The sequence below is a fragment of the Eretmochelys imbricata genome, chromosome 7 (genome assembly GCF_965152235.1).
Source record: "Eretmochelys imbricata isolate rEreImb1 chromosome 7, rEreImb1.hap1, whole genome shotgun sequence".
In the NCBI taxonomy this organism is placed as follows: Eukaryota; Metazoa; Chordata; order Testudines; family Cheloniidae; genus Eretmochelys; species Eretmochelys imbricata.
This window is the reverse complement of record NC_135578.1, coordinates 1,311,326-1,328,251: the sequence shown is the minus strand read 5'-3', so window position 1 is coordinate 1,328,251 and position 16,926 is coordinate 1,311,326. Positions and strand designations below refer to the sequence as shown.

Genomic DNA, 16,926 nt, shown 5'->3' with positions numbered 1-16,926 from the left:
GGGTCTGTGCGCCCGGTGCCCAGGAGGGAAGGGGGGGGTCTGTGCGCCCGGTGCCCAGGTGGGAAGGGGGGGTCTGTGCACCCGGTCCCCGGGAGGGAAGGGGGGGTCTGTGCGCCCGGTGCCCAGGAGGGAAGGGGGGGGAACTGTGCGCCCGGTGCCCAGGAGGGAAGGGGGGGGTCTGTGCGCCCGGTGCCCAGGAGGGAAGGGGGAGGGGTCTGTGCGCCCGGTGCCCAGGAGGGAAGGGGGGGGTCTGTGCGCCCGGTGCCCAGGAGGGAAGGGGGGGTCTGTGCGCCCGGTGCCCAGGAGGGAAGGGGGGGTCTGAGCGCCCGGTCCCCGGGAGGGAAGGGGGGGTCTGAGCGCCCGGTCCCCGGGACGGGGGGGCGGGTCTGAGTGCCTGGTCCCGGGCAGGAAGGGCGGGGTCTGTGCGCCCGGTGCCCAGGAGGGAAGGGGGGGGTCTGTGCGCCCGGTGCCCAGGAGGGAGGGGGGGGTCTGTGTGCCCGGTGCCCAGGAGGGAGGGGGGGGTCTGTGCGCCCGGTCCCCGGGAGGGAAGGGGGAGGGGTCTGTGCGCCCGGTGCCCAGGAGGGAAGGGGGGGGTCTGTGCGCCCGGTGCCCAGGAGGGAAGGGGGAGGGGTCTGTGCGCCCGGTGCCCAGGAGGGAAGGGGGAGGGGTCTGTGCGCCCGGTGCCCAGGAGGGAAGGGGGGGGGTCTGTGCGCCCGGTGCCCAGGAGGAATGGGGGGGTCTGTGCGCCCGGTGCCCAGGAGGGAAGGGGGAGGGGTCTGAGCGCCCGGTGCCCGGGAGGGAAGTGGGGGGGTCTGTGCGCCCGGTGCCCGGGAGGGAAGTGGGGGGGTCTGTGCGCCCGGTGCCCAGGAGGGAAGGGGGGGGTCTGTGCGCCCGGTGCCCAGGAGGGAAGGGGGGGGGTCTGTGCGCCCGGTCCCCGGGAGGGAAGGGGGGGGTCTGTGCGCCCCGTCCCCGGGAGGGAAGCGGGGGTCTGTGCGCCCGGTGCCCAGGAGGGAAGGGGGGGGTCTGAGCGCCCGGTCCCGGGCGGGAAGGGGGGTGTCTGGCGCCCGGTCCCCGGGAGGGAAGGGGGTGGTCTTGCGCCCGGTCCCGGGCGGGTTGGGGGGGTCTGAGCGCCCGGTCCCGGGTGGGTTCGGGGGGGGTCTGAGCGCCCGGTCCCGGGCGGGTAGGGGGAAGCGTGCGCCCGGTCCCTGGGAGGGAAGGGGGGGGGGGTCTGAGCGCCCGGTCCCGGGCGGGTGGGGGGGGGGTCTGTGCGACCGGTCCCCGGGCGGGAGGGGGGGGGTCTGTGCGCCAGGTCCCCGGGACGGGGGGGGGGGTCTGAGCGCCCGGTCCCGGGCGGGTGGGGGGGGGTCTGAGTGCCCGGTCCCCGGGACGGGGGGGGGGGTCTGAGCGCCCGGTCCCGGGCGGGTGGGGGGGGGTCTGAGCGCCCGGTCCCCCGGGACGGGGGGGGGGTCTGAGCGCCCAGTCCCGGGCGGGAAGGGGGGGGGTCTGTGCACCCGGTCCCCGGGACGGGGGGGGGGGTCTGAGCGCCCGGTCCCCGGGCGGGAAGGGGGGGGTCTGTGCGCCCGGTCCCGGGCGGGTTGCGGGGGGTCTGAGCGCCCGGTCCCGGGCGGGTGGGGGGGGTCTGTGCGCCCGGTCCCCGGGCGGGGAGGGGGGGGGTCTGTGCGCCAGGTCCCCGGGACGGGGGGGGGTCTGAGCGCCCGGTCCCCGGGACGGGGGGGGCGGGTCCTGAGCGCCCGGTCCCGGGCGGGTTGGGGGCGGTCTGAGCGCCCGGTCCCCGGGACGGGGGGGGGGGTCTGAGCGCCCGGTCCCGGCGGGTGGGGGGGGGGTCTGAGCGCCCCGGTCCCCAGGACGGGGGGGGGGGTCTGAGCGCCCAGTCCCGGCGGGAAGGGGGGGGTCTGTGCACCCGGTCCCCGGGACGGGGGGGGGGGTCTGAGCGCCCGGTCCCCGGGCGGGAAGGGGGGGGGTCTGTGCGCCCGGTCCCGGGCGGGTTGCGGGGGGGTCTGAGCGCCCGGTCCCGGGCGGGTAGGGGGAAGCGTGCGCCCGGTCCCCGGGAGGGAAGGGAGGGGTCTGTGCGCCAGGTCCCCGGGACGGGGGGGGGGTCTGTGCGCCCGGTCCCGGGCGGGTGGGGGGGGTCTGAGCGCCCGGTCCCCGGGACGGGGGGGGGGGTCTGTGCGCCCGGTCCCGGGCGGGTTGGGGGGGGGTCTGAGCGTCCGGTCCCGGGCGGGTGGGGGGAAGCGTGCGCCCGGTCCCCGGGGGCGCTCAGACGCGAGGGTGACAAGCGTGGTCCAGGAGACTGGCGGGACAGAGGCAGGGGGGCCAGGCAGGCGCCTCCCGCCCAGGCCAGCAGCCCCGCAGTGCCCGAGCCTGGCCCCTACTCACGCCGGCAGCCGCGGCGGGTGGCGTCCCCGTAGTAGCCGGCCTGGCAGTGCTGGCAGCGTGCCCCCTCCGTGTGGTGCAGGCAGCGTTGGCAGCGCCCCGAGCGTCGCTCACACGCCTCCTCGTCCCGCCGGTCCACGTTGCCGCTGCACTGGCAGGGCTGGCAGCGCCCGCCGGCCTGCGAGGGGTCTCCATAGTAACCAGGGGCACACTCCTCGCAGCGCAAGCCCTGCGGGAACGCGGGGATCAGCGCCGGGAAGGCTGCAGTGTGGGGTGCAGCACGGGCTGGAGGGCAGCACCCCCCGCCAACACCCCATTCGGCCCCCCCAGAGTCACAGCCAGGCGATGCTGGGCTGGAGAAGCCAGCAATACCCTGGTTAAGTAGAAACAGGATCCCTGTGGAACGTGTCCTCTCAGGCCTGGGTCTCGGGGCTCCCTTGGGAAGGAAGGGGGGGGGTACTGCCATGTGGGGGGGCAGGGAAGGGGGTACAGATTGGGACAAAGTGGGGGTTCTCTTAGTGTTTTGCAGGAATATGGTGCGTGCCTCAGTTTCCCTGTTTGCTGCGTGTGTAACGAGGTGCAAGAGAGGGTTTGTTGTTTTAGGGGACCAGGTGTGACCTTGCCTAGCAGCCGGGACCCAGATAATGTCCTGGAGATGGGGTGTCACTGAGTGTGGGGGAGTCAGGACCCTGCACCCCCACTTCCTGTGATTCACCATAACTCTCAGCCAGCCGGTAGAATAGAAGGTTTATTAGCCAACAGGAACACAGTCCCAAACAGAGCTTGTAGGTACAGAGAACAGGACCCCTCAGTCAGGTCCATCTTGGGGGGCAGGGGGAAGCTCAGACCTGGGTTCTGGGCCTCCCACCATCTCCCCAGCCAACTCCAAATTGAAACCCCCCTCCAGCAGCCTCACCCAGCCACCCCCACCCCTCCTCCAGCCTTTGTCCAGTTTCCCGGGCAGAAGGTGTCACCTGGCCCTGACCCCCTCCTGGCTCAGGTTACCTGCTCAGGTATCTGTGACGAAGTGGGGCTGTTCTTAATGTTTCCTCTAAATAGTGTGGGGGTGCCTCAGTTTCCCCTATGCACTTCTGAAGTATCTAGGGGGTGGGATAAGGGTGTATGATCATTGCAGAGCCCTAGAGGGCAGGTGTGTGCAGGGGTCTGGACACAGAGAATGGCCAACACCCTGTTTCCTGGCACCTGATGGCCTGGGCCCTTCCCCCTGCAAGGTGAGAGCTAAAGGGTCAGAGAACAAAGGAATCAGGTGACCTCAACAAGGGACAAAGCCCAGAGGAGGAGGGGCTGGAGGGAGTTTCAGTTTGGGGCTGGCTGGGACATGGACCCAGCTGCCGGGTCCTGTTCTCTGAACCTACAAGCTCTGTGTTAGACCATGTTCCTGTCGTCTAATAAACCTCTGTTTTACGTCTGACTGTGGAGTTGGGGGGCAGGACCCTCTGGCTGCCCCAGGACCCCACCCAGGCGGACTCGCTGGGGGAAGCGCACGGAGGGGCAGAGGATGCTGAATGCTCCGAGGTCAGACCCAGGAAGGGGGAAGCCGGGTGAGCTGTGTGTCCTGCAGACAGGCTGCTCCCAGGGAGGAGACTGCCCCAGAGTCCTGCCTGGCTTCGTGGGGAGCAGTTCCAGAGCATCGCCCGGGGACTCCGTGACAGTTCCAGGCAGCATTCCCGGGTAACACTCCCTACTCCCTCACATGGGGACCCAGCGACCCCGGTGGACGTGGAGGGAGGACAAGGATGGAGGAGGGGCTGTGGGGGAGGGGATATGGGGGCTCGGCTGGAAGCAGGGGTGGGGCTGGATTGGGACAAGGAGCAGCCCTGGGACTGGGAGGGGGACAGACCTGGCTGGCCAGGCCCGAGGCCCTCAGAGCTGCCTGGGCTGAGACACTCAGTAAACCTCCTATGTGATGCTGGCTGAGAGACCGTGCAGGATAGAGATGGGGGGCATTGCTCCCTCACAGGGGCTGGGGGTCCAGAGCGAGTGACCCCCGCAGGGGGCCCAGGGCAGAGCCAGGCTGTTGATGGCTCTGAGAGGTGTGATTCCAGGAGATGCTGGAGCCCAGAGCTTACCCCCCGGGGAGAGAGAGCGCCCCGGAGAAGGGCTGTCACACTGAGGGGCGTTCCGTACGGAGCCGGGAGAGCAGGGAAGGGGCACAGCTAGGATGTGGGGGGAGGGCAGAGAATCATAGAATCATAGAATCATGAATATCAGGGTTGGAAGGGACCCCTGAAGGTCATCTAGTCCAACCCCTGCTCGAGCAGGACCAATTCCCAGTTAAATCATCCCAGCCAGGGCTTTGTCAAGCCTGACCTTAAAAACTTCCAAGGAAGGAGATTCTACCACCTCCCTAGGCAACGCATTCCAGTGTTCAACCACCCTCCTAGTGAAAAAGTTTTTCCTAATATCCAATCTAAACCTCCCCCACTGCAATTGAAGCCATTACTCCTCGTTCTGTCATCTGCTACCATTGAGAACAGTCTAGAGCCATCCTCTTTAGAACCCCCTTTCAGGTAGTTGAAAGCAGCTATCAAATCCCCCCTCATTCTTCTCTTCTGCAGGCTAAACAATCCAGCTCCCTCAGCCTCTCCTCATAAGTCATGGTGTTCTAGACCCCTAATCATTTTTGTTGCCCTTCGCTGGACTCTCTCCATTTATCCACATCCTTCTTGTAGTGTGGGGCCCAAAACTGGACACAGTACTCCAGATGAGGCCTCACCAATGTCGAATAGAGGGGGACGATCACGTCCCTCGATCTGCTCGCTATGCCCCTACGTATACATCCCAAAATGCCATTGGCCTTCTTGGCAACAAGGGCACACTGCTGACTCATATCCAGCTTCTCGTCCACTGTCACCCCTAGGTCCTTTTCCGCAGAACTGCTGCCTAGCCATTCGGTCCCTAGTCTGTAGCGGTGCATTGGATTCTTCCGTCCTAAGTGCAGGACCCTGCACTTATCCTTATTGAACCTCATCAGATTTCTTTTGGCCCAATCCTCCAATTTGTCTAGGTCCTTCTGTATCCTATCCCTCCCCTCCAGTGTATCTACCACTCCTCCCAGTTTAGTATCGTCCGCAAATTTGCTGAGAGTGCAATCCACACCATCCTCCAGATCATTTATGAAGATATTGAACAAAACCGGCCCCAGGACCGACCCCTGGGGCACTCCACTTGACACCGGCTGCCAACTAGACATGGAGCCATTGATCACTACCCGTTGAGCCCGACAATCTAGCCAGCTTTCTACCCACCCTATAGTGCATTCATCCAGCCCATACTTCCTTAACTTGCTGACAAGAATACTGTGGGAGACCGTGTCAAAAGCTTTGCTAAAGTCAAGAAACAATACATCCACTGCTTTCCCTTCATCCACAGAACCAGTAATCTCATGATAAAAGGCGATTAGATTAGTCAGGCATGACGTTCCCTTGGTGAATCCATGCTGGCTGTTCCTGATCACTTTCCTCTCATGCAAGTACTTCAAGATTGATTCTTTGAGGACCTGCTCCATGATTTTTCCAGGGACTGAGGTGAGGCTGACTGGCCTGTAGTTCCCAGGATCCTCCTTCTTCCCTTTTTTAAAGATTGGCACTACATTAGCCTTTTTCCAGTCATCCGGGACTTCCCCGGTTCGCCACGAGTTTTCAAAGATAATGGCCAATGGCTCTGCAATCACAGCCGCCAATTCCTTCAGCACTCTCGGATGCAACTCGTCCGGCCCCATGGACTTGTGCACATCCAGCTTTTCTAAATAGTCCCTAACCACCTCTATCTCCACAGAGGGCAGAGAAGGGGGTACAGCCATGCAGGGGAGGGAAGAGGGTACATCCAGGAAGTGGGGGAGGGCAGGGGGTACAGCCATGTGGGAAGAAGCGGGTGTGACCAAGTGGGGTTTTATTCACCTTGTTATATTGCATGTGAGTCTCACTGTCCTGTGCCAATACTGTGTGTGCCTCAGTTTCCCTGTGTGCTGCACCAATACTGGGGTGGCGGGAACTGGGGGTGTGATTTTTGCTGAGGCCCTCAGGGAAGGTGAGCCTGCCCAAGTGTTTGCAGCTGTGTAACCTGAGACCCAGGAGGGGGTGCAACCCGGTGACACCTTTTGCCCGGAAAGCGAGACAAAGAGAAGGGGGAGCAGCAATGGGCGGGGGGAAGGGGGAGGTCAGGTGGCTGGAGGCTGGCAGTCTTCGGGGAGGTGGGGAGGAATCCAGGCTGCCTGGCCCAGGACTCCCAAGATAGACTTGGCTGAAAGTTACTGATTTCTGTGCTAACAAGCTCTGTGTTAGACCATGTTCCTGTCATCTAATAAACCTTCTGTTTTCCCGGCTGGTGGAGAGTCACGTCTGACTGCGGAGTTAGGGGGCAGGACCCTCTGGCTGCCCCAGGACCCCGCCCGGGCAGACTCACTGGGGAAAGTGCATGGTGGGGCAGAGGATGCCGAATGCTCCGAGGTCAGACCCAGGAAGGTGGAAGCCGGGTGAGCTGTGTGTCCTGCGGACAGGCTGCTCCCAGAGAGGAGACTGCCCCAGAGTCCTGCCTGGCTTCATCGGGAGCAGTTCCAGAGCATGGCCCGGGACCCCATGACAGGGGTGTGACGTTAGGAGTGTGATATCATATCTCATTGACAGGTGACACAGGGCCAGAAAGAGTTAATGACCTCCCAGACTGACCTGACCCAGGGCCCAACTTTAGAGACTGCTTAGGAAGAGATGGAAAGGAGGAGAGCTGTGAACTGCAGCCCGCACTGCTAGAGAGAGAAGGGGAGATGCTGGCTCAGGGCTTGTGATGTCAGCAAACGAGTCTTGTCTATTGCCACGGCTTTGATTCAAAGATCAAAACAGGAGTGTGAAGATCTAGGAAGACACTGGAGGGCAACAGTGGTGTTGTCTCTCTGTCTCCGGGAAGGTTGGGGTAACCTGTATCTGAACCGTTTAATGATAAATTACCCTGGGCTAATTGCCAGGATGTTTGGGAGAAGGAAGGTTGAGCCTATTGTCCTCTCAGGCCAAGAGGCTGCTGGAAATGTATAAAAGCCCTGGGACACGATCCTCCTTCATCTCAGATCGGCTTTGGGTTTCAAGAAGGGGAAACCCTGAGCCATAAGGATTGAGATCCCCAGTCACTGACTGGAGTCACCCTGAACATGGACATTGGACTGTAACCTCTGGGCTGTTTCTAAAAGGACGTTTGGCCACTACAGACTCACCATCTCTGCTCGGTATCGTGACCTCAAGAACTGAACTCAGGTCGGTCTGTAGACTGATCTTTCTACCAACTCTCTCTCCCTTTTCTTTTTGAATAAACTGTAGTTTAATTAACGAGAATTGGCTATCAGCGCATATTTGGGGTAAGATCTAAGTTATCATCGGACCTGGGTCTGGGGCCTGATCCTTTGGGATTGGGGGAACCTGCTCTCTTATATGATGAGAGAAGGTCTTCAGTAATCATCATCGTATCTGACATGTGTGACATTCACGGAGGGAGGGATAGCTCAGTGGTTTGAGCATTGGCCTGCTAAACCCAGGGTTGTGAGTTCAATCCTTGAGGGGGCCATTTAGGGATCTGGGACAGAAATTGGGAATGGCTCCTGCTGTGAGCAAGGGGTTGGACTCAATGACCTCCTGAGGTCCCTTCCAGCCCTGAGATTCTATATTCTATGTGTGTCCGGATGGAGGCCTGGGGCTGGCACTTTAGGGGCACTGCGTTGTGTGGACGTCTGAATACCCAGGGAGGTGATACAGAGGCTGGTTTGGTAACTCTAAGGAGTGGAATATCCACCGGCGTTCGGGGTTTGTCTACCCCGCTCTGTCTGCAGTTCACCCTGATTGAGTGCACTTAGGATGGAGTTGTCACAGGGTCCCCGGGCGATGCTCTGGAACTGCTCCCTATGAAGCCAGGCAGGACTCTGGGGAAGTCTCCTCTCTGGGAGCAGCCTGTCTGCAGGACACACAGCTCACCTGACTTCCCCCTTCCTGGGTCTGACCTCGGAGCATTCAGCAGCCTCTGCCCCTCCGTGCGCTTCCCACAGCGAGTCCGCTCAGGCGGGGTCCTGGGGAAGCCAGAGGGTCCTGCCCCCCAACTTCGCAGTCAGACGTGACTCTCAGCCAGCCAGTAAAACAGAAGGTTTATTAGACGACAGGAACATGGTCTAACACAGAGCTTGTAGGTGCAGAGAACAGGACCCCTCAGCCAGGTCCATTTTGGGGAGCAGTGAGCCAGACAACCACGTCTGCCCTTCAGTCCTTGTCCCCAGCCAGCCCCAAACTGAAACTCTCTCCAGCCCCTCCTCTGGGCTTTGTCCCTTTCCCGAGCCAGGAGGGCATAGAATCATAGAATATCAGGGTTGGAAGGGACCTCAGGAGGTCATCTAGTCCAACCCCCTGCTCGAAGCAGGACCAATCCCCAACTAAATCATCCCAGCCAGGGCTTTGTCAAGCCTGACCTTAAGGGCACCTGATTTCTTTGTTCTCCAACCCTTTAGCTCTCACTTTGCAGGGGGGAAGGGCCCAGGCCATCAGCTGCCGGGAGACAGAGTGTCGGCCATTTATGTACCCTGGCCCTTTGCTCTGCAACAATGACACCTCCTCATCCCACCATCTAGAGACTTAAGAAATGCCTAGGGGAAACTGAGGCATCCACACAGTATTCAGAGGAAACATTAAGAACAGTCCCGCTTCCTCACATCTCTCCCCCTTCGAGACCGAACTGAGCAGGGTCACTTTAGCTGGTGACCTGGGGAAGTTCGAACCCACCAACGTTGCCATGGATGCCCCAGGATCTCTCCCATTCCTTGCACCGCTACAGACTAGGGACCGAATGGCTTGGCAGCAGTTCTGCAGAGAAGGTTCTAGGGGTTACAGTGGACGAGAAGCTGGATATGAGTCAACAGTGTGCCCTTGTTGCCAAGAAGGCCAATGGCATTTTGGGATGTATAGGTAGGGGAATTGCCAGCAGATCGAGGGATGTCATCGTTCCCCTTTATTCGACACTGGTGAGGCCTCATCTGGAGTACTGTGTCCAGTTTTGGGCCCCACACTCCAAGAAGGATGTGGAAAAATTGGAAGGAGTCCAGCGGAGGGCAACAAAAATGATTTGGGGACTGGAACACATGAGTTATGAGGAGAGGCTGAGGGAACTGGGATTGCTTAGTCTGCGGAAGAGAAGAATGAGGGGGGATTTGATAACTGCTTTCAACTACCTGAAAGGGGGTTCCAAAGAGATGGATCTAGACTGTTCTCAGTGGTAGCTGATGACCGAGCAAGGAGTAATGGTCTCAAGTCGCAGTGGGGGAGGTTTAGGTTGGATATTAGGAAAAACTTTTTCACTAGGAGGGTGGTGAAACACTGGAATGCGTTACCTAGGGAGGTGGTGGAATCTCCTTCCTTTGAGGTTTTTAAGGTCAGGCTTGACAAAGCCCTGGCTGGGATGATTTAGTTGGGGTTGGTCCTGCTTTGAGCAGGGGGTTAGACTAGATGACCTCCTGAGGTCCCTTCCAACCCTGATATTCTATGATTCTATGAGTGACCTCAGCTGGCTCTCACAGGCAGCACCGTCACAAGGGGGTACAGCCAGGAAGTGGGGGAGGGCAGGGGCTCCCGGCTCAGACAGAGCAGCACCGAGCTGCAGTGCCCAGGAGGACGAAGGCTGTGCAGGGCTGTGCCCCCGCCGTGCCCCCACCCGGCACCGCCCTGCAGGGGGCCGAGCTGCCCCACGGCCCTGGGGGTCCCCAGTGCAGCCGGGTGGAGCTGCCCGGTGCTGGCACAGCCATGCCCACCACTGGGGCTGCTGCTCCACGGCCGAGGAGCCAGGCAGACGGGGGGCCCCAGGGCGGAGGAGCCGGGCAGACGGGGGGCCCCAGGGCCGAGGAGCCGGGCAGACGGGGGGCCCCAGGGCCGAGGAGCCGGGCAGACGGGGGCCCCAGGGCCGAGGAGCCGGGCAGACGGGGCTGGGGAGGGGCTGGCAGTCCTGGCCCCGGAGCGGTGCTTCTAGTGGGTGCCCAAGGCCTGCGGGGGCACTCACCTGTGTAGCCGGGGTTGCAGTTGCAGATCACCTGGCGGGAGCGGCTGTCCTGGTGGCAGGAGGCAGCGAAGTGGCGGGCGCTGTTGGGCCCATCGGGGCAGGGGCAAGGGCGGCAGCGCTCCCCCGAGAGCAGTGTGGGGTTCCCGTAGTGGCCAGCTGCGCACCTGTGGGGGGAGGCAGTGAGAGCCAGGGGGAGGCCCAGCCCTGGGAACACCTGACTGCACCCCTTCCCGAGGGGGGGCCTGCGTGGCCACGCCCCACCCTCCCTTCCTGCTGGTGCACATGTCAGAGCCCCTGCCCCACTGGGCCAGCACCAGCCGGGTCGTGAGCACAGTGGGGTATGAACCGTCTGTGTCACTCTGTGCCCAGCCCCTTGCACTGCTGCCCACTGCGGGGAGGGAACCGATGTTCTCCCTGGCTCCGGGAGAGCCCGGCTGGCACTGCGGCTCCCACCCCGGAGACCCGCACCGGCGCCTGCCCAGGGGGAGCCCCCGGCTCCGCGGCCCGTCACCTCTGGCATCTGTCGCCGTCCGTGTTGTCGCGGCAGCGCAGGCAGCTGCCGGTCCGCGGGTCGCACTCCTCTGCATGCCCGTTGCACTGGCAGGGCTGGCAGTGGGGGAAGCCCCAGGAGCCAGGCTGGCAGCGGTCGCAGCGGGGCCCGGAGGCGCCCGGCCGGCAGGGGCACTGCCCACTGAAGCTGTCGCAGAAGCTGCTCAGGGCCCCGTCACTGTTGCACTGGCAGGCTGCAGGGGGAGAGGCCGTGAGAGGGGCCGGGCACTGCCCGGGCACTGCCCACCCAGCCCAGCCAGGGCCCCAGGGCACTCCCCGGGGCACAGGGCAGGTGGGAGAGGTGCCCCCACCCAGAGTCCATCCCCTGGGAACCGGGGACCCTCACCCTGGAACGGAGTCCCCCAGACAGGTGTGAGGGGGAGGCTTGGGAAGCCTGCTGGGGGAGGGGTGGTCAGGGCAAGGAGCCCCCGTCGGGGGAGGGGTGGTCGGGGCGAGGAGCCCCCGTCGGGGGAGGGGTGGTCGGGAGAGGGGCCCCCATCGGGGGAGGGGTGGTCAGGGCAAGGAGCCCCCGTCGGGGGAGGGGTGGTCGGGGCGAGGAGCCCCCGTCGGGGGAGGGGTGGTCGGGAGAGGGGCCCCCGTCGGGGGGGGTCACTCACCTCGGCATCCGCTGGGCCCGAAGCCAAAGGTGCCCGGGGAGCAGCGGTGGCAGCGACGCCCCGTCACGCCGGTCTTGCATGGGCACTGCCCCCCCGCGGGCCTGGCACTCGGCGCTCAGCGAGCCCTGGGGGTCGCACAGGCAGGCTGTGGGCAGACAAGCGAAGTGCGCGACCCATGGGCAGAGGGAAGGGGCAGCCCAGCCCGGGCACAGGGCGCACCCCCCCCCCGGAGCACACCGCCCGGAACCGGGGACCCTCCCAAATACACCGCCCGGAACCGGGGTCCCCGCCAAATACACCGCCCGGAACCGGGGACCCCCCCAGAATACACCACCTGGAACCGGGGTCCCCACCAAATACACCGCCCGGAACCGGGGACCCCCCAGAATACACCGCCCGGAACCGGGGACCCTCCCAAATACACCGCCCGGAACCGGGGGTCCCCGCCAAATACACCGCCCGGAACCGGGGACCCCCCCAGAATACACCGCCCAGAACCAGGGACCCCCCAGAATACACCGCCCGGAACCGGGGTCCCCACCAAATACACCGCCCGGAACCGGGGACCCCCCAGAATAGACCACCCGGAACCAGGGTCCCCGCCAAATACACCGCCTGGAACCGGGGACCCCCCCAATACACTGCCTGCAACCGGGGACCCCCCTCGATATATGCCACCTGAAACCCCCCCCCCCCCCCAGAATCAGGCTAGCAGATGGCAAGGGTCGTTCCCATCCTGGCACTGGCTGGCGCTGCCCAGGGAGTGCATGGCGGGCGGGGGCACTCACGCAGCGCCCCGCCGTGGATGATAGCCGACATGCTGGTGAGCAGGCTGGTGCACACTTCGCTGGCGGGCGCCTTGCCCACGGGCCAGGCGTGCTGGCCACAGCGGTACCGCTCGAAGGCCTCCCTACGCCCCACGGCACCTGCGTCGCCCGCGATGAACATCTCCATGGAGGAATAGCGCGGGCACCAGCACCAGCTGGAGGGGAGAGAGGTCAGCCAGAGCTGGGCGTGCTGGTCCCCCCGGCACGGCCCTGTCCCCACTGCTCTCCTCGCCGGCGTGGCCCTGCCCTACCCCCACACAGCCGGGCCTGGCACGGTCCTGTCCCCACTGCTCTCCTCGCCAGCGTGGCCCTGCCCTACCCCCACACGGCCGGGCCTGGCACGGCCCTGTCCCCCCTGCTCTCCTCGCCGGCGTGGCCCTGTCCTACCCCCACACGGCCGGGCCTGGCACGGCCCTGTCCCCACTACTCTCCTCGCCGGCGTGGCCCTGTCCTACCCCCACACGGCCGGGCCTGGCACGGCCCTGTCCCCCCCTGCTCTCCTCGCCGGCGTGGCCCTGTCCTACCCCCACACGGCCGGGCCTGGCACGGCCCTGTCCCCCCTGCTCTCCTCGCCGGCGTGGCCCTGTCTTACCCCCACACGGCCGGGCCTGGCACGGCCCTGTCCCCCCTGCTCTCCTCGCCGGCGTGGCCCTGTCCTACCCCCACACGGCCGGGCCTGGCACGGCCCTGTCCCCACTACTCTCCTCGCCGGCGTGGCCCTGTCCTACCCCCACACGGCCGGGCCTGGCACGGCCCTGTCCCCCCTGCTCTCCTCGCCGGCGTGGCCCTGTCCTACCCCCACACGGCCGGGCCTGGCACGGCCCTGTCCCCACTACTCTCCTCGCCGGCGTGGCCCTGTCCTACCCCCCACACGGCCGGGCCTGGCACGGCCCTGTCCCCCCTGCTCTCCTCGCCGGCGTGGCCCTGTCTTACCCCCACACGGCCGGGCCTGGCACGGCCCTGTCCCCACTACTCTCCTCGCCGGCGTGGCCCTGTCCTACCCCACACGGCCGGGCCTGGCACGGCCCTGTCCCCCCTGCTCTCCTCGCCGGCGTGGCCCTGTCCTACCCCCACACGGCCGGGCCTGGCACGGCCCTGTCCCCCCTGCTCTCCTCGCCGGCGTGGCCCTGTCCTACCCCCACACGGCCGGGCCTGGCACGGCCCTGTCCCCACTACTCTCCTCGCCGGCGTGGCCCTGTCTTACCCCCACACGGCCGGGCCTGGCACGGCCCTGTCCCCACTGCTCTCCTCGCCGGCGTGGCCCTGTCCTACCCCCACACGGCCGGGCCTGGCACGGCCCTGTCCCCCCTGCTCTCCTCGCCGGCGTGGCCCTGCCCTACCCCCACACGGCCGGGCCTGGCACGGCCCTGTCCCCCACTGCTCTCCTCGCCGGCGTGGCCCTGCCCTACCCCCACACGGCCGGGCCTGGCACGGCCCTGTCCCCCCTGCTCTCCTCGCCGGCGTGGCCCTGCCCTACCCCCACACGGCCGGGCCTGGCACGGCCCTGTCCCCCCTGCTCTCCTCGCCGGCGTGGCCCTGTCCTACCCCCCACACGGCCGGGCCTGACACGGCCCTGTCCCCCCCTGCTCTCCTCGCCGGCGTGGCCCTGTCCTACCCCCACACGGCCGGGCCTGGCACGGCCCTGTCCCCCCTGCTCTCCTCGCCGGCGTGGCCCTGTCCTACCCCCACACGGCCGGGCCTGGCACGGCCCTGTCCCCCCTGCTCTCCTCGCCGGCGTGGCCCTGCCCTACCCCCACACGGCCGGGCCTGGCACGGCCCTGTCCCCACTGCTCTCCTCGCCGGCGTGGCCCTGCCCTACCCCCACACGGCCGGGCCTGGCACGGCCCTGTCCCCACTGCTCTCCTCACCGGCGTGGCCCTGTCTTACCCCCACACGGCCGGGCCTGACACGGCCCTGTCCCCCCTGCTCTCCTCGCCGGCGTGGCCCTGTCCTACCCCCACACGGCCGGGCCTGGCACGGCCCTGTCCCCCCTGCTCTCCCTCGCCGGCGTGGCCCTGTCCTACCCCCACATAGCCGGGCCTGGCACGGCCCTGTCCCCCCTGCTCTCCTCGCCAGCGTGGCCCTGTCCTACCCCCACACGGCCGGGCCTGGCACGGCCCTGTCCCCCCCTGCTCTCCTCGCCGGCGTGGCCCTGCCCTACCCCCACACGGCCGGGCCTGGCACGGCCCTGTCCCCCCCTGCTCTCCTCGCCGGCGTGGCCCTGTCCTACCCCCCACACGGCCGGGCCTGGCACGGCCCTGTCCCCCCTGCTCTCCTCGCCGGCGTGGCCCTGTCCTACCCTCACATAGCCGGGCCTGGCACGGCCTGTCCCCCCTGCTCTCCTCGCCGGCGTGGCCCTGCCCTACCCCCACACAGCCGGGCCTGGCACGGCCCTGTCCCCCCTGCTCTCCTCGCCGGCGTGGCCCTGTCTTACCCCCACACGGCCGGGCCTGGCACGGCCCTGTCCCCCCCTGCTCTCCCTCGCCGGCGTGGCCCTGTCTTACCCCCACACGGCCGGGCCTGGCACGGCCCTGTCCCCCCTGCTCTCCTCGCCGGCGTGGCCCTGTCCTACCCCCACACGGCCGGGCCTGGCACGGCCCTGTCCCCCCTGCTCTCCTCGCCGGCGTGGCCCTGTCTTACCCCCACACGGCCGGGCCTGGCACGGCCCTGTCCCCCCCTGCTCTCCTCGCCGGCGTGGCCCTGTCCTACCCCCACACGGCCGGGCCTGGCACGGCCCTGTCCCCCCTGCTCTCCTCGCCGGCGTGGCCCTGCCCTACCCCCACACGGCCGGGCCTGGCACGGCCCTGTCCCCACTGCTCTCCTCGCCGGCGTGGCCCTGCCCTACCCCCACACGGCCGGGCCTGGCACGGCCCTGTCCCCCCTGCTCTCCTCGCCGGCGTGGCCCTGTCTTACCCCCACACGGCCGGGCCTGACACGGCCCTGTCCCCCCTGCTCTCCTCGCCGGCGTGGCCCTGTCCTACCCCCACACCGGCCGGGCCTGGCATGGCCCTGTCCCCCCTGCTCTCCTCGCCGGCGTGGCCCTGCCCTACCCCCCACACCGGCCGGGCCTGGCACGGCCCTGTCCCCCCTGCTCTCCTCGCCGGCGTGGCCCTGCCCTACCCCCACACAGCCGGGCCTGGCACGGCCCTGTCCCCCCTGCTCTCCTCGCCGGCGTGGCCCTGCCCTACCCCCACACAGCCGGGCCTGGCATAGCCCCAGCCCCTGCCCTCCCCCCCAGTGAGGCCCCAGCCCCCCCAATGCCCCTGTTGGCCTACCGGCACACAGCTGGGCCTGGTGCGGTCCTTTCCCCACGGCCCCCCCGGCACGGCCCTGTCCTAACAGCACAACAACCCCCTCCGCCCAGCGTGGCCCCGCACCCCCCCATCACCCACACCCGCCGTGGACCTGTCAGCCAGGCCCAGCATGGCACAGCCCCCCAGCTCCCCAGGCTCACCGAGTCGAGCAGGATGCTGGCGCCGGGCACCGCCGGGCGGGACGTGTAGCGGGCGAGCTCCAGGCGCAGGGTGTAGCTGACGCCGCGCTCCAGGCAGACGGGCTGGGGCAGCAGCATGTACCTGCAGGGATGGGAGCCAGGCTCAGCTGCCCTCAGGTTAGCCTCGGGATGGGGGCACCCCCCACACAGATCCACGGGCACCTGCCAGCCCGGCAGCACTCCCCGCCTAGTGTCACCCAGGCAAATTCCTCCCCCTGTGCCTGGCCCCAGCACCAGAAGGGCCCCCCCAACCCACCCCTAGCCACCCAACTACGCTCTCCCCATCCCCAAGCCATGCCGGGCACCCCCTCCCCCCGGGCACCCTGCCCACCTGCTCACCTGGCCCTGGGCGGCAGTGCCGTGGCCAGCCGGTCATCAGCAGGGATGGTGTTCCCACATGGGCTGCCGGTGGGGATGGGCCCAGGGCGTAGCACCCACAGCTTCACCTCCTCCCACGGCTCCGGGAGCTGAGAGCCGGGAGAGCCAGTCAGAGCGGGCAGGGGGCACGCGCCTGGCGCCAGAATGAGGAGCCGGGGGGGGCAGCGGCCCAGGGCCGTAGGCGGGAACCCAAGGGTGGGGGCAGTTGCCCGGGGCCGTAGGCGGGAACCTAAGGGTGGGGGGCAGTTGCCCGGGGCCACAGGCGGGAACCCAGGGTCGGGGACAGTGGCCAGGGGCCGCAGGCGGGAACCCAGGGTCGGGGACAGTGGCCCGGGGCCGCAGGCGGGAACCCAAGGGTGGGGGGCAGTGGCCTGGGGCTGCAGGTGGGAACCCAGGGTGGGGGGCAGTGGCCCGGGGCCGCAGGCGGGAACCCAGGGTGGGGGACAGTGGCCCGGGGCCGCAGGCGGGAACCCAAGGGTGGGGGGCAGTGGCCCGGGGCCGCAGGCGGGAACCCAGGGTCGGGGACAGTGGCCCGGGGCCGCAGGCGGGAACCCAAGGGTGGGGGGCAGGGCCCGGGGCCGCAGGCGGGAACCCAGGGTCGGGGACAGTGGCCCGGGGCCGCAGGCGGGAA

The 16,926-nt window shown here is 66.9% G+C and overlaps 1 protein-coding gene across 1 annotated transcript in view; it reads right to left on the bottom strand.

Annotated features, from left to right (window-relative positions):
• LAMB2 (laminin subunit beta 2) overlaps positions 1 to 16,926 on the bottom strand; it is a 43,087-nt gene that overhangs the window by 13,568 nt on the left and 12,593 nt on the right. Inside the window, 8 exon segments of the mRNA XM_077822241.1 lie at positions 2,398 to 2,624; positions 10,434 to 10,595; positions 10,943 to 11,174; positions 11,598 to 11,697; positions 11,699 to 11,742; positions 12,386 to 12,605; positions 15,879 to 15,999; positions 16,257 to 16,384. Of these exon segments, the coding sequence (XP_077678367.1) occupies positions 2,398 to 2,624; positions 10,434 to 10,595; positions 10,943 to 11,174; positions 11,598 to 11,697; positions 11,699 to 11,742; positions 12,386 to 12,605; positions 15,879 to 15,999; positions 16,257 to 16,384 (1,234 nt within the window).